This window comes from Magnolia sinica, chromosome 11 (assembly GCF_029962835.1).
Source record: "Magnolia sinica isolate HGM2019 chromosome 11, MsV1, whole genome shotgun sequence".
NCBI classification, from domain to species: domain Eukaryota; kingdom Viridiplantae; phylum Streptophyta; class Magnoliopsida; order Magnoliales; family Magnoliaceae; genus Magnolia; species Magnolia sinica.
In genome coordinates, this window is record NC_080583.1 from 9,270,032 (window position 1) to 9,293,292 (window position 23,261).

General features: G+C 42.7%; 2 protein-coding genes across 2 annotated transcripts; both read left to right on the forward strand.

Annotated features, from left to right (window-relative positions):
• Positions 1–628: 628 nt before the first annotated feature.
• Positions 629–17,514, forward strand: LOC131218769 (protein trichome birefringence-like 12). The gene is made up of 4 exons (XM_058213548.1): positions 629–1,230; positions 5,451–5,591; positions 15,261–15,510; positions 16,598–17,514. Exons 1-4 carry the CDS (start codon positions 665–667, stop codon positions 16,877–16,879), a joined length of 1,239 nt encoding a protein of 412 aa, XP_058069531.1. The 5' UTR covers positions 629–664; the 3' UTR covers positions 16,880–17,514.
• LOC131218771 (uncharacterized) lies at positions 16,968–21,789 on the forward strand. The gene is made up of 2 exons (XM_058213549.1): positions 16,968–17,102; positions 20,339–21,789. Exon 2 carries the CDS (start codon positions 20,629–20,631, stop codon positions 21,127–21,129), a length of 501 nt encoding a protein of 166 aa, XP_058069532.1. The 5' UTR covers positions 16,968–17,102; positions 20,339–20,628; the 3' UTR covers positions 21,130–21,789.
• The last annotated feature ends 1,472 nt before the right edge of the window (positions 21,790–23,261 follow it).

Sequence of the window (23,261 nt, forward strand, 5' to 3'; positions counted from 1 at the left end):
TATGATGTATTTGTTTTATCCACACCGTACATCTGTTTTGACAGCTCATTTTTACAATGTGGGTTTTTAGAATGAGGCAGATACAAGGATCAAGTAGACCACACCACAGGAAAAAGTGGGGATTGATGCCTTCCGTTGAAAACTGCCCAGGGGCACGGAAGTTTTGGTACAAGCTGATGTTTGTTTTTTGCCTTCATCCAGGTTTATGTGATCTTATAAACAGGTTGGATGGCAGAGAAAAATCGTGGTGGGCCCTAGGAAGTTTTCAACGGTGGGCATCACTATCCCCACCGTTTCCTGCGGTGAGGTCCACTTTATCTTTGGATCTGCCTCGTTCAGACCCTTAAATGATCTAAAAAAACGGATAGACGGCGTGGATAAAACACATACATCACGGTAGAACCCATGGGATCATAGTGGATGGCCATGCACTAAAAAAATTCACCCTCGATTAAAAGATCCTAGCCGTAGAATTTTTGGCCTTCTGTTTATTCAAGGGACTCCTTGCCGCATCAACCTGTGGACATCGTTGGTGTCTGGACCACTCACATTGAAACTCCTACAATCGACGGTTCCGATCACAGAACGGTGGGCACCACTTGTATAAACTGAAAAACCAATCTCCCTCTCCCCGTTTCTCCCTCTCTCTCTCTCTCTGAATGCCATGCCTTCCAAGCTGCTATCTTCCACCGTCTTCCCATTGCTCGTCTTGCTAACGTGCGCACTTATTTTCCTCTACACGCACCTTCTCCCTCTCTACTCTCCACCACCTCCTCCAAACCTTTCCTTTCCCAATTACAGAACCTACCTTCCATCTTTCCTCAAATCCCAATCCTACCCCTGCAATCTTTCCCAGGGTCGTTGGATTTTCGATCCGCACTACAGACCCACCTACGGCCCTGATTGCCCGTTCCATCGCAATGCCTGGAACTGCCTCAGGAACCAGAGAGACAACATGAGCAGGATCAATTCGTGGAGGTGGGTCCCACACGGCTGTGATTCCCCTCGCATCGACCCGGCCGGGTTCCTGGAATCGATGCGGAACCGGCGGATCGGGTTCGTCGGGGACTCCCTGAATGAGAATTTCTTGGTGGCGATGCTCTGTTTTTTGCGGGCGGCAGATGGCGGGGCGAAGAAGTGGAAGAGGAAGGGAGCTTGGAGGGGAGGGTATTTTCCAAAGTATAATGTGACGGTCGCTTACCATCGGGCTGTTTTGCTCGCCAAATATGAGTAAGTGAATTAGATTTTTCAGGAATTTGGTTTTCGTGAATTGGGTTTTACCCGTTTGGCGGGTATTCGGATTGGGTTAGTTGAATTTGGAGTTTTGGATGACTTGTTCACATGACTGTTTTGTTGTTGAATTGTTTCTCTTTGTGGTAGCTTTTGATCAATGATCTGTGATTCGGTGGGGCCCTAGTGGTCCCACCTATGATTGTGGTGGACCATTGAATCGTTTGCTCGTCCCTGTATCACCCTGATCAGTTGATTATAGCCACTACTATTTGAGGTTGTGAATTTATGTGGGCCCAGGTGGACCCCGCCCTTGATCAACATAGACCACTGGTGATGCAAACCCTGAAGAAGGAAGCAAATAGATCAAAGAAAAGAAGAAAGAGATTATGGGAAAGGACCCAACAATCCTCTAGCTTAATGCTAGAGATGGTGAATGATAGTCTTGGACTAGAGATTACTCCCCCGGTCAATAGCTATTGCAGAGAAAACCAAAGAATTTTCATGAAAGAGAATATCATTCAACTATCTTATTACATAGTCCTAGGCCTTATTTATAGTCATTACTTGCAATCTGCTATAAAAACCATGGAATCTCAAAATAGAATTCATAGCTAGGGAAGATCTGAAAAATAAAAACCTATCTAAATAAGAAACCACTTAATAAGAAAGTGCTTAAATAAGAAGAATCTAAGATCACTCCTTGCCTAATATAAAAATATCAAAGGAAATTACCTAATGTAGAGATTCAAAAGAAATGGAAAGTAAAGATACTTCCTAATGTAGAGATTTGAAAGAAAAAGGAAAGTAGGGATGGCCTAACAAGGGAAAGTGGGCATTTTCTTGTGCAAATGTGCAGAGCATGCACATGTGAGATGTGGGCCTTTTCTTCAAATCTTGATCAATCAGCTTGTGTGACGATTTGGTAGTATCAACTGGATATGAGAATCCACCATGGATTGCACATGACTGAAAAGTGACCATGATTTGGTAATCAAGATATGTTGTGTTTTTTAGAATAAAAATAAATTTCAAAAATAAAAGTTATTTTTAGAAAGTAAATAAATATATTAATTATTTAAACTTTCCATAAATAGTGTGTATAGCCAGTCGGTAAGAGAAGTGGTTTTTGCTTATGCAACCAGGGTTCAAATCTCCTCGAGGACAGTGCAAAGCACCGTCCGCGCACGTGCGCCCGTGGCGTGGGCTGTAGGGCTGCTTGGGTGCTTTATTAGGCGCACTTAGCACTTCGCACGTGCGCATTGTCGCAAGGAGCTAAGAGAGCCTTAGTCTTTTTGGCACTCGGTTCAAATTTTTTGGGCCATGGTACCCTGATGTTTTATTACCTTTTTTGTTAATTGAGAGTAATTGTGACATGATTGTACATGTGGCACCTATGCCATGTGTCGCTTATGTGGATACAGTTTTTCCTGTTGGATAACTGCTTCTGTCTGAATGGGTACAGAAATAACTGTCATAGGACAAAGAGTCATGTCCTTTCATGGAAGGCAATTATTTGCTGTGAATGGGTATGGATTTCTTGAAGAGGCACTTTAGCACCTCTTCAGGAAGAAATCCATAACCTTTCAATTAATATAAATCCTGGATACTATAATCCAGAAGATAATACTCTTAATCCTTGAGATTATATCATCTTCTGTGCAATTACTCTCGAATATGATATTATACTGTGTTTTTCCAATACATTAAAAAGGCATATCGGTGTCAAAACTAGAGATCTGTTCAACACTTAAATGTGCAAAATTTCGTGTTGAAAATCGGATTGAGAGTTCATTGTATCCTAAAGACAATTTGCAGATTTCCTTTGTTTGCACTTGCTGGAAATTCAGAAAATGGGCAGCAAATCTGTCTTGAGAAATTGACTGTTCAAGTCGAGCCTTGAACCCGATAGATCTGATCGTTTCATTTTCGTTTTCTTCTATCCTCCATTGTGTACAAGAAACTCTTATATTTCTAACAAGATAGACATTTAAGGGCGTGCAAAATGGACCGTGAGAGTAAAAATGGTTGTCTGTTGCTGTCCATTTCGTTGGCCTTCATTTATTATGATGATTCTCATGAATGTAAAATGTTGTCCTTTTTTCTTTTTTCTTCATTTGAATGTTGTTTTTTGTGAATTGGGTTTGCATTGTTTGTGTTGATTTTGAAGCAGGTTCACTGAATTTAGAGTTCTACATGACCTGCCCATAGATAGCTGTTTTGAATTTTTGAATTTTTAGTTACATGACGGTTTTGATTTATTTCATGATTGATTCTCATTGCATGTAGAAATTTCACACTTTTTTGTGGATTTTTTTATTACTTATTTTTGGTGAATGTAGGAAATTCTGGGAAGAGATTCTCCCATTTCATGAAGTAAAAAAATGTTGTTGAATTGGACTGGTTGATATCCATGGTTCAAATTATACGACTTCCTCCAATTACAAATGGTTTTGAACATCCATTACATTACTGTTGTATTGGCCATTATATAACCATATTGGTCACTCCCCATTATGTATTATGGGGGTGAACTGGTCCGTTAAGAAAAAAAGAAGGGCTGTATCGGCCCATAGCGGCCAATACTGGCCAATATGCTCCATATTGGTACTGATAAAGGGGTTTTATGACTTACTACTGACATGGTCATAAAGGCCCCATTTTAAATTTTATATTTTAAAATATTTGATTTTCCACTTTTGCTTTATTTCAACCATGAAGGAAGCTTAGAAACTAATTTTAGAATAGATCTAATTGAAATGGAATGGACCATTTTTGGTAATATAGGAAGTAACCCATCACTGTTTTTTGTTTTCCCCCCCCCCCCAAGCATTCGTATGTAATGGGCTCTAATCTGCCAAATCATGCTTGATTAGCACCTATTTGGTTGACTTTCACTTGGTCAATCTGCCAGACAACATTCTTATTTAAGAATGGTCGGATACACCATTGAATAAATGGCTGTTTTGAATTTTTCATTATTTGGTTTTGATTGATTTCATGATAGATTTTCATCGTGTGTAGAAATGTCACACTTTTTTGTGGATTGATTTTTTTTTTTTTTTTTTTGACTTTCTACTTTTGGTGAATGTAGGAAATTCGGGAAATAGATTCTCCCATTTTGTGAGGAATGTAGTAATGTTGTTGAATTGGATTGGTTGAGATCTGCTGTCCCAATTATAAGACTTCCCCGGATTACACTGATAATGAGTTACTTCTTTTATCGGTTTGCTCCGCGTTTTTCCTAGAATGCATAGTGAATTCAATATTTTAGGTTAAAGGGCAAAACTGTTTGAGGGATGAAGCTCATCAATTCAGTTTGTCATTCGACTCTTGGAAATTGTTTCAAGTGGTGACTGCGGACTACTGTCTTTTTAATAGTCCATTTCTTTGTACATGTATGGCCCACCTGATGTGTGAACCAGCCTGATTTTTGGGGCCATTGTGTATTCACCACTTTGAGGCTTGCCTGACGAACGGCCTAAATCCTGCACCTGCGTGCAACTTTGGCATGTGGGGATTCTTGGATCTGGCATTTGCAGGTGGGTGACTGTCAGTAGCATTATTCTGTGACTATTTTTCAAAGGTGTGATTAACTATGCATGTAGAGTCCTTAACAAACTGAGTCCTTGAGCCATCGATGTGGAAAACACCATCTTAGTATTTTGTTGCTCTTCGGCATTCCCACATTGGTAGGCTGACAGACAGTATTCTTACCAAAGAATGGTCCGATACATCATTTAATAAATGTAAAAAAGAAGAAGAAGATAGATCCTTGGATATCTCTTTTTCTTCCCTTTTCTTTCTTCTATGTTTCTGTAATTTTTTGGTTTAAATGTCTGATATGGGTTGATGCTGATATGCGGCACTTTATTTTATAGATTTTGGCTGAGCCAATATGCCCACTGATACTGATATTTAGAACCATGATTGGTCTTTTAGACCTGAACAAATCAACATGGTGCCCATCTGTTTGAGTTCCTTGTGATCAGAAATGATGTATTATGCATGTGGAGATTTTTTTTTTTAATGGGTTAATATTACAAAAGGTGGGTAATGAAAGGAAGATCTTGCTTGGATTTTGATGAAATTCTCAAAGGATCTATTTTTGGTTGCTGCTTGGGACTTATTTTATAATGCTCTTATTCTCTAGTAATAGAATGTTCATCTGGTGTAAATTTTCAATCTGGGCTCACATGCTCATAACTGATTATTTAAAGGTGGCAGCCTACAAAACCTTCAGATCTCTCAGGCCAAGATGGATTGAAGGGAATTTATCGAGTGGATGTGGATATTCCTGCAGATGATTGGGTCAATATCACCAAGTTCTATGATGTTCTTGTGTTCAATACGGGGCACTGGTAAGACATCCTCTCTTTTATGTTTTAAATAGAAAAAAATGAACTCAATCAAAAGAAACTGAAAATGTTGATTATTCGTATGAAGAGTTGTTTTCTATGTTCTTATATTATCATCTGTGTTGAAAGTTTAATGCATCATTTACATAAGTAAGAAATGTATGGCTGGATATGTCATGTGATGTTTTTCTTTTCCTTCTTTCTTTCTTTTTTACACCCACACACCACATGGGTACTCGAACCTATGATCTTGGTGTTGAAACTCACAAAGTCTACCACTAAGCCATGAGTAGGGACCCGTGTCATGGTGATGTTTCAGCTCAACAGCTAAAATCTTCACTGTTTATGCTTTTCATTGATGCAAGAAAAATCACAATTCATGAACTGAGCCCCAACACATTTAGATGCTAACCTCATGCATCAATGATATTAACATCCCAATGATTCCACGGATGCTTAGATGTGCATAGGGCATCGGAACTGTACATATTAATATTATATTGGCACCACATACTGCATGGTATTTGTATTGGATAGGATACCAGCATCCATTTCTGATGTCATATATTTTTGAAATTGTGGAGCTTGACATATGGCCGTCTGATTGGTGTTGGGTTCAACAACCTGCAGCGCTCCTTGCTGCTTGAAAAGGAACTTTACCTCTCAAAAAGGGTAACATTAATGCCCGTGAGCACATTCCACATGGGAGCATGATAGTTTGGCATTTTCAAAACTAAAGACTAAAGAGGCCTCCGGCCAATGCAAGTCTGTGCATTGGGGCATCCCTTCATGCCACAGAAAGAGGCTGCAATGGCGCATCTGCCTTATGAAAAATGCTGCACTACTGTCACAGCATGCACTTGCATACCACATAAGCAGGGAACCAAGCCACTGCCTCTCTATAAGATGAGACCTTTTTGGCTCAGTCTTAGTGAAGAGGACTCCTTTAAATGCCCTTGACTGGGGACATAAGGAGCAATTCAAAGCCATGGACCTTAGCTCTTTTTGCCTTTGGTAAAATTAGGAACACCCCTTTGAGGGCATTTCATTTGCTCATGGGGTAGTGAAGCGAATGATTTGTTGACTCGCTGATTTCATACCCAGTGTGCACCAGTGTGCGCCAGGTAGCTGGATCCCTAAAAGGCTAAAAGAATCAAGTGGACCTCCAGCTTGACCTTCTCCCTGCTTTCACCTCACTGAAAATAGCCATGATGCCACGAGTCCATATGAGAATGCATCCTTGATTCTGGACAAGCATGTGGTCATCATCTGCAAATAGCTTGCGAACCATGCTTTGATCAAGGGCGTCCCATAGATTAACAACAGTTCACGGACGAAATATGAGGGGTCATTCACACCCACAAAGGACGTGTTCTGGCCTCTACTCAACTTCCCATCAATGAGAATCCATGGGGTTTACTCCCCTTCTTTTTAGATTTTTAGTCCTTTGAGCCAATCAGAAACTGCAAAGTGGTAATTACCACCACTTATGGGACATCTTCCTTCTGAGGGTTGTATAAACCCTTTGTCTGCCTCATTTTTTAAGGCAATATTTTGGTGGCAATCAAAAGTTATCATTATCATGCGAGTCTTTTCCCAAGTAAGTGGGGTCAGTGATGCAGGACAATTAACTACTCGCTCAAGCTCGAACTGTTAGAGTATGGCGAATTAATCTCTTTATCTCATAGCCCAGGCCCCACATCTCATGGGTCAGGACCTCGGCCGAACCCCTTTCGTAGGCCCCAAATCACATGGGCTGCCCACCCCGAGTGTGTCCCCGCATCCCACGGGCTACCTCACTTGAGCCCGATGTGAAATGCGCATTAATCACCCCCGGTGAGGAGTCTCGAACACGAGACCTCCCCCGTGGGCGCCAAATCACATGGGTCACCCACCCCGAGTGTCCCCGCATCCCACGGGCCACCCCACTCGAGCCCGGTGTGAAAATAACCCTGTATTAATCACCCCCGGTGAGGAGTCGCAAACACGAGACCTCTTGCTCTGATACCAATTTGATGCAAGACAATTAACCACTTGCTCTAAAAGCTCGAACTGTTAGAGTATGGCGAATTAATCCCTTTATCTCATAGCCCAAGCTCCACATCTCATGAGTTAGGACCTCGGCTGAACCCCCTTCGTGGGCCTCAAATCATATGGGTCGCCCACCCCGTGTGTGTCCCCGCATCCCACGGGCTACCACACTCGAGCTCGGTGTGAAATGCACATTAATCATCCCCGGTGAGGAGTCTCGAACACGAGACCTCCCCCGTGGGCCCCAAATCACATGGATCACCCACCCCGAGTGTGTCCCCGCATCCCACGGGCTACCCCACTCGAGCCTGGTGTGAAAATGCCCCTGCATTAGTCAGCTACATGAATACTTGTTTGCCATTCCACTCCATTACGGGCCATAGCTTCAGTTAGACTATAGGTCATCATGTCTTTCTCACCACCTCCACCCACATCCTTTTGGGCCTTCCCCTTGCCTTTTTAGAGCCTTTGTTCCAACTCACTTCTTCTAACTGGCTCAGTTCTTGGTCTCCATTGCACATAACCAAACCATCTAAGTCTACATTCCTTCATCTTATTATATATTGGTCCAACTCCTAAATTCACTGAAGTGCACTCATTTCTAATTCTATCCTTATCTTGCCTTTCATCCATCTCATCATCCTCATTTAAGCTATACTCATCCTACGAACATGTGGTTTCTTAATTGCCCAACACTATGTGCAATAAAACATGGCTGGTCTTATAGCTATCCTATAAAATTTCCCTTTCAATTTGCGACAATCACATAAAACTCCAGAGGCACATCTCCATTTCTTCCGCCTCACTTGAATTCTATGGGCAACATCCTTCTTAATCTCTCTACTCTCAGGAATTATCAACCCAAGATATCGAAAGTGATCATTTTGGGAAACTTCTTGGGTCGGATTTTGGGAAACTTCTTGTGTCGGCAATCTTAACCAATACCTCATATGCACTCCTATTGTTGCTAAAATTGCTCTCTCTCTCTCTCTCTATAGATATATATAGACTCTATTTTAGTCTGTCTAATTTTAAATCCTCTAGATTCTAAAGCATTCCTCCACAAATCTAGCTTTGGGTTTACACCCTCCCTCGTCTTGTTAATAAAAAACTATATCACATCCCTCCATAAATCTAGTTTCGTGTTTACGCCCTCCCTTGTCTTGTTAGTCAAAAACTATGTCATCTACAAACACATACACCATAGGATCTCTTCCTGCAAATGCCTTGTTAACTTGTCCACAAAAAGGTACGGACTCAATGCCAACCTCTAGTGCAAGCCTATAGTAATTGGGAACTCACTTCTCTCTATATTATTGGTCCTCATATTTGTTATTGCTCCCTCATACATATCCTTAACCATATTAATATATCATCTTGAAACTCATTTCTTTCCCAACACCACCAAATTAACTCTCTGGGGACCCTATTGTAAGTTACTCTCTAAGTCAATAAAGACCATGTGGAGATCCTTCCTCCTCTCCTTATATTTCTCAATCAATTATCTAAGAAGGAAAATAGCTTCAGCGGTAGACATCCCTGGCTTGGAACCAAACTGATTTTCTGATACATTCATCTCATGCCTTGTCTTTGCTCAATCACTTTTTCCCAAAGTCTCATAGAGGGACAACTGCCTACATTTCTTTTCATTAGAATTGAGATATAGAGGGAAAGGATTGCTTAAGGCCCGAGGTACTTGGCTTTTCAAGAGGACAACTATCCTTCTGGGTTTTCTAGCAGTACGTGCCTTGGAGCTATGTGTGCACGTCGTTTTTCCATTACATCCTCATCACTCACATGAAGGGCTGGGTGGTTCATCTATCCTCTTTATAAGGAAATTCCTTCCTTGAAAGATTCTTATACGTTGCTTCTGAGCTCCCATCCAATGGGTTGCTAGCCTGCTACCCCATTGAATCGGTGCATGTGAAGGCTTTAAAACCTTCTGTTGTATTCACCACGGGGATTAATCCTCACTGATCCTCCCCAAAGAGGACCGCGGAAGAATACTTATATGCATTCTAATGCTATTGTCAACTAGGAGAGGCTATCATAGAAGGACCCGAACCCTTTCCCTTGATGCATTTTGCACTGTTCTAGAAAGACATTCTCTCTGTTTTCCTCATTGCCCAAACGGTGCTAGATCCATGCAAAAGCGTGTCTGCAACACATTGAGGATGTTTCCTCCAAAGACGTCTTATTATTATTGTTGATGCAATTTCCCAGTGGACCCTCCTTAAACCTTTCGACACCTGCTCACAAGAGACAAAAGAAGAAAGGAAGACCCTGGCTAACGCAGGGGACCCTTCGATGCCAAAGTTAGGGATTTGGGTCTTTGTGGAAATGGTCCAGGAGAAAAGAGTCACCAGTCTTTTTGAGTTTATGAGTTGCGTACCTTTCACTGTCTAGTGCCTACCCTATTTATATGAGAGGGAAGATCACACGGTCGGAAGATCTTCTCTATTAGAAGGAAGATCACACCGTTGGAGATCTTCCCCGTTTGGGACTACTGATATGCCGGATATTCTCTTTAGATCATGGATGTTCGAAATCTCCGGGATCCTGACCTTATCTCCCGATATCTTCGGGAGAGATCTTCGAGCTGTTCGCTTTGGATAAGACCAGACATTAGCCAGGAACCGATAGGTCCATCTGACCCTTAGGCAAGACCGGATAGTAGATAAGCCTCAAAGGCAAGAGGTAGTAATGAACTATTAGTAGGTCGGTATTATCTCAATGTTGAGTAGCCCTTAGCTTCCTGTGCCGAGACTATCAACTCTTACTAAGCCATTATTTCGGGAAGTTCGTCGAGGGTCATGCCGACTATGGTTAGGCGGACCTATCTTATGGTCGTGCCGACCTATGATGATGTCGACCTATTTTATGGTCGGCCCTTCCTTGCCAGTAGTTCTCTTTTGGGTAGTTTGACCCATTGGTTTACGCTGGTTGTTGGTTCAACTTCCTTTTGTGGACCACCCTATTTTTTCCATAACAGTAAGCCTCCTTACTTTCGAGTCGGTTATACAGACTTGGAAAATAAGTCGGAAGTTATTAGGTCGAACTATTTCGTCATGAATGTTGAGTATGACGGCCAGCACGAGAGTTGAGGCATGAGATGACTCTCCCTTTTCTCTTGGAGGTTGTTTTCTTCTTCATCACAGTTTCTTCGACAGAAGGTGCCTTGTGCTTGGAGACGAGCTTCAGAAAGGGACCAACTTCAGACATATCTGCATTGAAATGGGAAAAGAGTTAGTCACAAAATTGTGAAATTTTTTCTAAGTCCCACAGGTCGGCAAAGGTTTTTACCTGTGAGCTCGGTTTTAAGGCCTGATTTCAGCAAAAGCTCTAGTTGGAGAAGCCTTCTCCAAGATCGATCTTCCTTTCCTTACGACCTCGCTCCTTGAATCCAAGCAAGAGATTCGTCTCCGAGGAGAGAAGAGTATTTGAGAATATCTACATTAAAGACAAGCACGAACTATCAGGAAAACACTAGAGACCGATCAATTGAGAAACAACTGCAAAAGAGCTAAGTACAAGAAAAGTCGACTTGGATCAGTAAATATGTTGGGAACCAAGCCACGGCGCAAAGAGAAGCCCGGAACTTCCCAACTGCCAGAAGCCCAGAACCACTTGTCCTTCTAGTTTTTATTGGAGGTTGGGACATCTGTGACCATGCCTCCTTCGGTTCCCCTCCAAGCAAAGATCTAGTTCCAACCCTTATGAAATTTATTGGGCTTCACTTGGTACAGATGGAGGAACTCGTCGACGGTAAGGTCGGGCTGTTTGAGGTCAGACCAAAGGACGGAATAGCCGATCAATGCCCTCCAAGCATTGGGGATCAACTGTCCCGGAGCCAACTCCAAACGAGCAAGCACCTGTCTTACTATCCCTTGCATAGGGAGCCTCAGGCCGCATTGAAGGGCGATATGAAAGATGGGAATTGCTCCCTCTGGAGGATGAGTTGGTAGCTCGTCTAGCGAAAGGACTCGGAGCTCGATCGACTCGGGTATATGGTACCCTTGTCTAATCCGAGCTAGGTCTGTCTCATTGAGGGACGACCTCACGGGACCCTTCTCATCCTCCCCTACAAATTCGCCTATGTCCCCCTCAACAGGCGGGTCACGCTCAACCTTAATTGGCTGCTTTGCTGAGCACGTTTCTAGTGCTTGTGACGCCCGGAAATCGGTGTCACTCATTATCACCAACGGCGACGATGGGTTTGACATCGGGTGAAGGCTACTTGACCCACTGTCACCACCAGAAATCCCCTCCCGTGAGCTTGGTAAATCTAACATGGCAGTTAGCCCAACAACTGTCGGGAAATGGTGCTAACGAAGAAAAAAAGAAGAAAGGGAGGAGGTGAGTCAAAGAGCAGAGCTCACCAGAGAAAAGACATTGCCTGACCGCTAGCAATGTCACAAAGTCTAGTCGCCGGAAATTGCCTTTACAAGCTAAGGAAGACGACTAAAAGAGGGAGGAGATGCAAATGGGTCTTTGAAAGCATTAGGGTTCTCCTTATTTAGGGGAGTGGGAGCCACGTGGCGGCAATCAAACGCCCCCATTAATGATAATCTCATACGGTGCCCCCTCGACTACCTCGTTTCGACACGTGGCGCGACCCGGTTCGTCATCGGACCCTGTTATCGAGAAATGGCCACGCGTTACTCTCTCATTGGTCGAGTACTGAAAAGACGGCCTGACAGCTTACATGGCCTGGAGCCACGACGTACTGCCTCGACTACACCATACATGATTACTAACACACATCGACTACCGTGCTGGCCGCCATACTTAGCATTCATGGCGAAATAGTTCGACTTAATAATTTTCGATCTACTTTCCGAGTCTGTATAACTGACTCGAAAGTAGGGGGCTTATTATTATGAGAAAAATAGGGTGGTCCACGAAAAGAGGTCGAACTGACAACCAGTATGAACCAATGAGTCAAACTATCTGAAAGAGAACTACTGACAGGGAAGGGCCAACCATAAGATAGGTCAACATCATCATATGTCAGCACGACTAGAAGATAGGTTTGCCTGACCGTAGGTCGGCACGACCATAAGATAGGTCGGCCTAACCATAGGTTAGCATGACTCTCGACGAACTTCCCGGAACAACGGCTTGGTAAGAGTTGATAGGCTCGGCATGGGATAAGGGCTACTCAACATTGAGATAATACCGACCTACTAGTAGCTTAGTACTACCTTCTGCCCCCGAGGCTTATCTACTATCCAATCTTGCCTAAGGGTGGGATGGGCCTATCAGTTCCCAGCTAACGTTTGGTCTTATCCAAAGCGAATGGCCCGAAGATCTCTTCCGAAGATCTCGGGAGATAAGGTCAGGATCTTGGAGATCTCGGACATCCATGATCTAAGGAGGATCTCCGGCATATTAGGAGTCTCAAGTGGGGAAGATCTCCAACGGTGTGATCTTCCTTCTAACAGAGAAGATCTTCCAACCGTGTGATCTTCCTTCTAACAGAGAAGATCTTCCAACCGTGTGATCTTCCCTCTCGTATAAATAGGGTAGGCCCTAGACGGTAAAAGGTACGCAACTCATAAACTCAAAAAGATTTGTGACTCTTTTCTCCTGGACCATTTTCACAAAGACCCAGATCCCTGACTTTGGCATTAGAGGGTCCCCTGCATTAGCCAGGGTCTTCCTTTCTTCTTTTGTCTCTTGTGTGCAGGTGTTGAAGGGTTTAAGGAGGGTCCACTGAGAAATTGCATTAACTCTTATCATCCGAATGGTGATAGGGTCAGATCTATCTTTTACAAACTTAGAGATCCCCCTTCAAAAAACATTCACCCCAATGCTACCTAAATCACCAGACCCCCTATGTTTTTCCATTCTGAATTGCGCAATCTGGGTTACGGGTTATTTGTGATCCAAACCACTATTTTTAGCAATCTGAAATTATTGTTCTACACTCTTTACTATTGATGAAGTTATAATGCAAATTTATATTAAAATGAGAAATTTATAATTTTTTTACTCAGTTATAATACGATGCTAAACATGTGGGATTTATAATAATAACATTATCATTTCATATATAAACTGCAAAATGAATTCATATTTAAAACTATATTGCATACACTTAATGTATGTATTGGAGTGACGCACATTATCCTATCCCTAGCATACCACATACTGGACGGAGTAGTGTACCCTGTACCCGTTCATGTACCATGTACTTAAGCAACCCACGATCCAGGTAAACCTTGATTCTCCCTTGATTGTCATCACCTGAACTGTGAAAACCGCGCAAATACCATATCCGCAACATGAGAGATCTTCCCTCTAAAGTAACTTCTAGTCTGTCCGGACATCCCTACAAGTGTGCAATCACTCATGCACTTTATGTATCGTAGAATTAGGATGTCCTTGGTTTTCATTTGGAATTAAGGGCTTTCTCTAGTGAGATGTGATCTAACGGCTTGTGATGTGTTATGGCTGGGAAATTCTGTCCCCAATAAATTACTAAATCCCCCACAAGAGGTGGATTTTGGCAAATGCTATTTGTTTTTTTAATGCTTCTTCCATTGTGAATCTATCAAGTAAAGTTACCATGCATAAAAATTTGATTACAACTGGTATTTGCATCTGGGAAAGAAATAATCTTTTCTTTTTGCCTTTCAAGTCAGGAAGCTTGAACTGCCCAACCTGGAAAATTCCATCACCTGTCAAAAAGTTTACTAAGAAACTGAAAACTTGTTCGATCTTGACATGCAGTAGGTGATATCAAATATTCTTCTGCAGTGCATGCCATATTAGATTATAACCTCCTGAAATTGCTTTCCTAAATGTTCTAAATTCGTCATATGTGAGCCGTGAAGTTATCCTTTAGCCTCCAATCCCAACTGGCCCGAAGCTTGTATCTATTTTATATAGCCCTGAAAGTCTGAAGCTCTATTCTCTGCCTTTCGATCCTGACTGGGCCCATAGAGCAAGTATTTCTTTTTAGAGAGAAGTTCTATTGGCAAATTTCTTGGATTACTAGTGAAACTTAATTCTCATGAGCATTTTATGCCTGGGGTGTGCTCTAGTGGTACTGGTACACCCATAACTTTAGGGTGTTAATGGCCAGATGTGGGGCCCACATGATGTAGTCACACCATCCAACTCATCTATCAGATGTGTGACCTCAAAAAACCCTTAAGGCCCAATACTAAGCCCAATCCGAAAAAAATACTCACCCTTGAATTTCACAGGGACACACCTGTGTCGTTAAACTGCCTGATTTTTGGCTTGACCCTTCATCTGGCATGGGCAAAGGGTCTGAATGGACTGATTCTATACATACTACACAGCAGGACCCCACTCTAATAAACTGTGGGCATTCCCTCTCAACTTGTTCCATGTTCTATGGCCCACCCGAGCTTTGGGTTGGGCTGATTTTTGGTGGCTTGGGGTTTTTTGAGGTGACATATATGATGGATGGGTTGGATTCCATGAACACATCAGTCAGCCCCACATCTGTCGGGCACCGCCGTGAGGTTACAGTCGTACCGGTACCACTGTAGCATGCCTCTATATGCCCATCGAAATCGCCTCTTACAATCTCTTGCTCGTGTCTAAAGTCTATGCTTTGGATGCCATTAGAGAAATTAACTGTTGATACTGTTGGTTGGAATTCAGGTGGGGCCTTGATAAATTTCCGAAAGAGACACCGCTTGTATTCTACGAGGAAGGAAAACCTATTCTTCCCCCACTTGGGATATTTGAGGGACTCCAAGTTGTCCTAAACAGCATGGTGTCTTACATAGGAAGAGAAGTCCCTCATGGGACCATCAAGTTTTGGCGGACGCAGTCCCCAAGGCATTTCTACGGTGGGGATTGGAATCAAAACGGAAGTTGCTTGTTCGACGAGCCTATTGAAGAAGGCCAGGTATGGACAGATCGCCTCACTTAATTTTAGATATGCTCTTCCATTAGTGAAGAATTATGGAGTCCTGATGCATTGGGGAATTTGTATAGAGTCTCAATGCTCACAGCCTGTACAGCATGGCCCAACTGGTTGACGATCTTGGTGGGCCCCCAACATGGAGCAGAACCCCAGACTCCCCAGATTGGAATATCCTAACTCTTTGATCATTTTCCACAAAAAGATGCTAAGGAAAATAGATACAGCAACAATTTGGAGAGAAGGCCAAAAAAGATATGATTGCTAGGATCTTCCAATCTGGAATCAGATTAAAAAAAATTGGATCACTGAACAATGAGTCCCATTTGCAAGGACTGGCCACATGAAGACACTACCCATTCTAATGCATTAGAACCCTCTTCAGTTTTCTCTGGCTAAATAGAACTTGATACGCAGAACCACCCTTTATCTGTGGGGCGCAGCTTCTGACTGTGGGGCCCACCATGATGTATGTGACTACATCCACGCCATCCATCCATTTTGAAAGCTCATTTTAGGGCATGATCCAAAAAAATGAAGCAAATCCAAATCTCAGATGGACCATATTACAGGAAACAGTGGTAATTGACCATTAAAAACTTTTTGTGGGCCACAAAAGCTTTGGATCAAGATGATATTTGTGTGCTCTCTTCATCTAGGTCTTTGTGACCTTATCAATAGGTCGGATGGAAAATAAGCATTCCGGTGGAATCCATGAAGTTTTTAATGGTGGGGATTCAATCATGACTGTTTCCTGTGTAGTCCATCTAGGATTTGGGTCAGTTTCAGTTTTTGGATCATGCCCTAAAATGAGCTGTCAAAATGGTTGGGCTGTGTGGATTTTAAGGCACATACATCACTGTGAGCCCCACAGACCTCGGTGGATCCGGGGATCCACCGAAGCCATGCCCTTATGTGTGATACACCCTTTCAACTACGCTATCATACAAGCTATTCCATTAACAAATGTAGAAAATGGTGTATGTGTCGAGAAAGGAGGGGTATAAACAGTGTCTTCCAGTTGAAAACTGTTGTTGAATTAACTAGAAATACTGAACTGATATCTGGACAGCTCGATGCTTGGTTCGATCCCAAGAACAGAGGAGTTAACAGGGAGGCGAGAGAAGTGAATCGTCTGATTGAATGGGCAGTACGGGGCACAGATATTCAGTTTCTCGATCTGACCCACTTGAGCGAATTCAGAGCCGATGCTCATCCAGCAATTTGGTTAGGTAAGAAGGATGCGGTGGCGATCTGGGGCCAGGATTGCATGCACTGGTGCCTACCTGGTGTGCCCGACACATGGGTCGATATCTTGTCAGCACTGATCTTATACCACTTGGAAACAGGGTGATGGGTGATAAAGAAGACAATGGTTGTCCTTATTGGAAGAGAAAAAACGTCAACTTATTCTCCATTTTATTAATCTGGGAGAGCTATGGCCAAGATTGGAGAAGTTGGTTATTTCAAGGTGGAAGGGAGCTTTGGACGGTGGACGTTTGGAGAGAGATAAGCTACGCTGTTTCTTAGTGGTGGGCCATGAGAAAGGAATGTGATATCAAGGGTGCCTGATTGAGGTTGGCTTTTCCTTTTATCCTTTTGGGTGAATGGTTCATTTTTGTTTGATTTCTTGAGTCATGTCCTGTTAATTTTGAGAAGGCCTTTGAAGAGAGAAGAATGATCCAACGCCAAATCACCACAGCGAGTGCTCGTGATGGGTGCGTGTTTCATCGCCTCCAATAAAGATGGGATGGTGAAGGGGATATGTGGGGCCCACTTGATCTCCCCTCATCAGAAGTTGAAGCATGGGGTCTCCTAGACTTTTCCCATCGCTGTACATCTTAGTCAGGTGGTGATAAATTTCACCTATAGAGAAGCTTTGCTGTCGGTGTTTCACACTGGATGTTGTGGATTGCAAACATGAAGCATGGGGTGAATTACCACTCTGTATCTGTTAGTTTACTCAATGGTGACTAATGTTTACATGCACATGTCACAATGTGTCATATGTATGGCATCAGAGCCGTCCAAAACTTTGGCCCCATGGTCAATATCATATGGACGAACATGATCTGATCTGCTCACCGAATGGCGCATTGGATGTTAGGGCTGAAAGTTGGGCAGGTTGGGTTGGGTTGGTGCTCAACCCTAGCCCAACCCAAGGTTCCTATACCTCAACCCTAACCCAACTCAACCTCAGGTTTGGAATTCTCAACCCGATCCCAACCCAAGTGGGCTAGGTTGGGTTTGTTGAGTTGGTCAGGTGGATACATGCTAATATTTTCGTTATTACATTTGTCTATTATATTTTTAATACACGTCTTAATTTTTGTACCTATGATTTTATTAATTATATATGTAGTTATTTATAGTAAAGAACTTCATTTTTTTCTAAACAAACAAGCTAAAACATAGGACAACTACTCTAAAAGCTGTGTTATGTAGCACGCAATCTATTTGGGAGAGAAATCTGGCATATCTTGTTAGCTTGAATCATTGGAAATGACGTTGACCAATGAAACCCGACGGCACTGGAATTTCATGTGCCTCCAACACATACGATCAACACTCAATTATAATTTACAAGCAACTTATATATTGATCAGGTCAGGTTTGGTTCGGTTGGGTCGGGCAGCCTGAGACCTCAACCCAAGCTCGACTCAAGTTTTATCGGGTTGGTGTTTGTATTGCCCAAGTCTGAGACTGAAGCAATACATCCTGCCTGAGCCCAACCCAATGTCAGGCCGGTCACGGGCCAGTCGGGTTGAACCGCCCAACTTTCACCCCTAATGGATATGTAGAATCAGACCGTCATTCATCCCTTTGTTTGGTACGATGGGGCCCACTAGATGAGTGGACTGGCCTGATTTTTTTACTCGATGCGATCTTCACGGCGGGACCCACCTTTTGGCTGGCTTTCATGTCATGCACATGGCGCATTGCCACCTTTGCCCTGGGTGGATGGTCACCGTCCGTCCATTCCTAAGGTTGCCTCTAGAATTTCAATTTCTTCCATTGAAGTGGGATTTTTGTAGTGAATGGGCCCACCTACGTCAAGTTAGCACGATCTTGACCATTCATCAGGTGGACCATTTGTAGAATAGCTGAATAACCGAAAAGATGACTGATCTTTGTAATGGATCAGGTTAAAATCAGGTCGGGTCAGCCCAAGCCGGACTGATGTATTAAACGGTCCAAGAAAGTTGGCCCATACCCGACTAATCGATCCACTTAAAATAGTAGTGCAGAGCATGTAGGAGATCATTTTTCTTACTTAAATTGCCCACATTTTCTAACCTGACCTCCTACCCTTTTATCTAGGCCCTACCCGACCTTGGCCCCGACCCACCTCAGAAGCGGGTCGGGTCAGTTGACCCACATGCCTACCCAACCCATTGCTACCCCAATGATGTCATGCATGCCCACGGTGGGGCCCACCTTCCAGGTCAGGCAGTCAGTTGTAGGGCTGTCAATCGTCCAGATTGGTCCGTCAGGATGATTTCAAGGGCGTTTTGTCATATTCATGCATGATGGGGCACACCTAAACGAACAGCCCCGATCTTGCAGAAAAGTGTACGGCCTCGGGCCCGGCTCGGGCTTGGGCTAATCATCACGAGCCAAGCTCGGGCCTGTTTCCTTTGCGGGTCGAGCTTGGACAGACCTCGGCCCGGCCCATTGAGAGCCCTAGATTTGGATGTGGTACAGATGGCGTTAGGTTACACGTGCACAATCAAAACACCTACCACAAGGACTGCTAGCAGCCGTAGAACCTGAATATGGTAGAGCTTATCATCTCCCTAGGTATCTGACCAATATAAACCGTCCATATGCTTTTAATCATCTGTGGGTAGAAATTTGTTTGAAAAAAATACTTCGATTTTATTTGATTTCCATCCGATCAGTGAAGATATGAAACAATGGTTGGGAAAAGAAAATTTTAACCATTGATATTCAGTGACTAAAAACAATGTACGGTGGATATGATTGATTCTATTTTTGAAATATACCTCATCCATGATATGGCCCACTTGAAGAAAGATACGGATTGATACTTGAACCTTCAAAGTCTACTTTCCAAAGATGGCTCTACAAACTTCTGGTGCTACCGAGTTTCACCGTATCATTTCGCATGTACTACGTTGCTGAAAGTGCTTCTTATGTTTGCTTGACGAGCAATTATATGAAACGCAGCAGGCTTTACGCGAGTTTTTGATACTTGAAAATGGGCCCATGCTACGGTAATCCTGACCGATCATAAGTTGTGTCCAGACATGGATGGGATTTTCATCGATTAAAAATAGTTTTAGGAGTATCTCAACCTTCTATTTATGTCCTATAAATAGATGGTTAATAAGAAAAATATTAGAACTGGTCTAAATTTCATGAAAAATATTACAGAGATTGGTGGATAGAGTGTTCCGTTATAGTATTATTTTGGTAGATAGTTCTTCATTAGTGTTTTGCAACAGATCAATGGCCTTGATTAACGTCTCATAGGCCCACTTGTTGGAAATGAAAACGCGCGTGTATTGTGAAAAGGCTTCAGTTGCGTATCCTACAACTCCTTCTATCGCTCTCTCTGTCTTCGGGAGTTATCTGAGTACGCCGCGCGCGTGAGAAAACTGGTTTATTTTATATCTGACAAATGCGACAATGGATCAGTAATCCAGAACATTGGTACATTGCGCCCCGAGTAGATATTCTGTTTAGTCTAAAATCTTCATGATTGGAAGATCCAATCCACCGATATTGGGACTTGTTTAATTGAATCTCGACCGTTGCTGTATTTCCCTTCTTAACCATCTATCTGTAGGTCACCAATCGAAGACTCCAGATGTCCAATCGAGGGCACTTTTGGGCCAAGATCCATCAACGGTGGTGCACAATACGGGAAAAGTGGGCCCCACTTGTCAGAATAAAAAAATAATAATCCAAGCATCATGTGCGAAGACGCGCATCTTTATTGATTTTGAAGAACTGCTTCCTACATCCGTCTCTCTCTTCCACACCAACCAATCTCGAAACACCACCAAAACAAAAGAAAAACACCCTCAAATCCTTGCAAAATCACAAAAATACCCACTGCCGGCAAAATTCCCACAAATGGCATTAACAGCTCCTCCTCTTCTTTCCCAAGTTCTCCTCCCAAAACCTCTAAAATCCCCAAAATACCCCTCCCTCGCTATCCCACCACCCCTCTCTGCAAGAAGAACGAAAACCCACCTTTGCTGCAGCAGCAGTAGAAACCCCATCTCTGATCCAGAGCTTGCATCAGAGCTAGCAGCAGAGGTTGCAAGAATCAACACCCCATTGGTGCAGAGGAAGGAGGCCATGGAGAAGAGCAGAGACCTCCTCTTTGTAGATTTCTGCCATTACCTTGGACTGAAAGCAGATGATGTGAAGAAAAGATGGAGAGACTTTGGAGAAGAAGAGAAGCTGGATTGGGTTAGAGGGTTTGTTGCTGAATGGGGTGTGGCTTTCCATCCACTGTCTCTGAAATCTGTGAAAGAAATGGTGGAAGAATGCATTGGTGAGGGAAACCCAACTCCAGTCTCTCCTTTTGACGGGTTTGCTAGATTAGCAAAGGTTATGAGGTTGTATTGAGCTAGTTGGGGTATTTTGGTCATTATTGGTAACTTGTGAGGGAAACCCATCTCCCATTTGGAGGTTTGCGTTCAGATCTTGCTCATATGGTTGGTTTCACCCAACAAGTTCATTGCTGACATTTGAGCATTTTGCTGAATGGGGTGTGGTTTTTCTATCTATTGTCTTTGAAATCTGTGAAAGAAATGGTGGAAGAATGCATTTTCGAAGAAAACCCACCTCCCATTTCTACTCCTTTTGTTGGGTTTGATAGATTGAAATAGGTTCTGAGGCTGTCTTCAGCTTTTCTGGGGATTGATATTTCCATCCCTTATAATTGTTTGTTTTACCCCACGGGTATTTTGGTAATTAATGGTGGCAAGTGAGGAAAACCCATCTCCAATTTGATGGTTTTTCTTGAGCTCCTATGGGGATTGGTTTTCCCACCATGGCATATTGTTGGTTCCACCCTACAAGGGTATTTTGGTCATTGTCTTCTGTGGAGGTTGTTGCCGAAAGGGGGTGTGGTTTTCTATCTAGATGGTCCATGAAATCTGTGAAAGAGGTTGGGGAGAATGTGTGGGTAAGGAAAACGCACCTCTCCAATTTCATCTCCTTTTTCTGTCTTTTTCCTAATTTGAAGGGAATTATGGGATTGCCTTGATCTTTATAGCATTGATATTTCAATTCTCACCGCATCACATTGTAGCTTTCACTTATGAGAGGGTATTATGGTCATTTTTGTGACTATCAGGGGAAACCCACATAAGGTATTTTGGTCATTTTTATGACTAGTAGGGGAAGCCCACATAAGGTATTTTGGTCATTTTTGTGACTGGTAGGGAAATTCACTAAAAATGGAAGGTGTTACTGGACCTTGTGCCTTTTGAACTGATAACCATCTTTTGGCTAACCTAACCTCCTCCGGCCTTCCTCCGTGGTGTGCCATAAAGGCCGTTAAGTGACAACTGTTACACGTTGCGAGGTTGTAATTGCCGTAATGGCTATTATACCTTTTCGGGATATTTTTTTCCAAAAAAAAAGAAGACTACAGAGGCCATTAAAGGGCCATAATGGCCGTTACGACCTATATTGTAAAGGTAATAGTGGTGGCCGTCGTGGTTAGTAGTACATGAATTTTCAACCTATGTCCATTGAATATATCTGCTTTTGTGCCATGACAATCTCACTTGACTTAACAGAACCCCAAAGTTCTCTGGGGTCGAATGATTATTTATCTTTGATAAATATCAATACAATTCATTTCACTCCTAATTGCTTTGCTTTTATTGACCCATTGGGGTGAGATTTACTTCACAATCAATTACTTGGAAATTCTTCATTGTCTACCCACAGCTCTTGAATAATTGAGGGGATATTTTTAAAGAATATCGAATGATGGAATTCGAAATGGGTGGAAAAACCAGAGAAAATGAATAATTATGAGAGATCCAATCGTTTAATCAAGTTTGAAGTGGATGAGGTTGAGCTTCCACCACAAAAGGGTATTTTGGCCATTCTGGTGATTGAGTAGCAAACACATCACCATTTAGAATCGCTTGGATGCCTATGAGTTTTTAAATTGCAAGTGATTCTTACCTGTGACTTTCAAGCATAAGTTACATATATTCTCTTTTTGGAAGTGACTTAATAAGTATCTTACCAATGAGTGAAAACATACCTCTTCCTCATGTGTTACAGGTAATTCACATTTAAAATTTCACACCCAAACGCTATTTGCAAATGAGTTTAAGTCACAACTAATGCAATTTGCAGCCATTCAAACAACCCCTTATTCTACCTTTGTTTGGAAGGTCTCTCAGTTTTCAGAATGAGGTTGCTTTGATCACCTGTGTATTGATGTTTCCAACTATCCTCCTAAAGTTGGTGGTTGTATGATACAACTACAAGGGTGTTTTGGTCATTTTTTGGGGTTAGTGGAGGTGTTCTTTTCAAGACGCACAGAGGAGAGAAGGCATGTGGGTTTTTGATGTTCTTCTTGTACATGCCATTTTGAATGTGGTGTTTGTTTGGTTTATTTAGGATGATTTGATTACTCACAAGTAGAGCTGGACACGAGTTGAATAGAGTCAAGCCTGGCACAGCTTGGCCATCAGCTAGCCCCAGCTCGAACTCAGCTCAGTTCAGTCCTC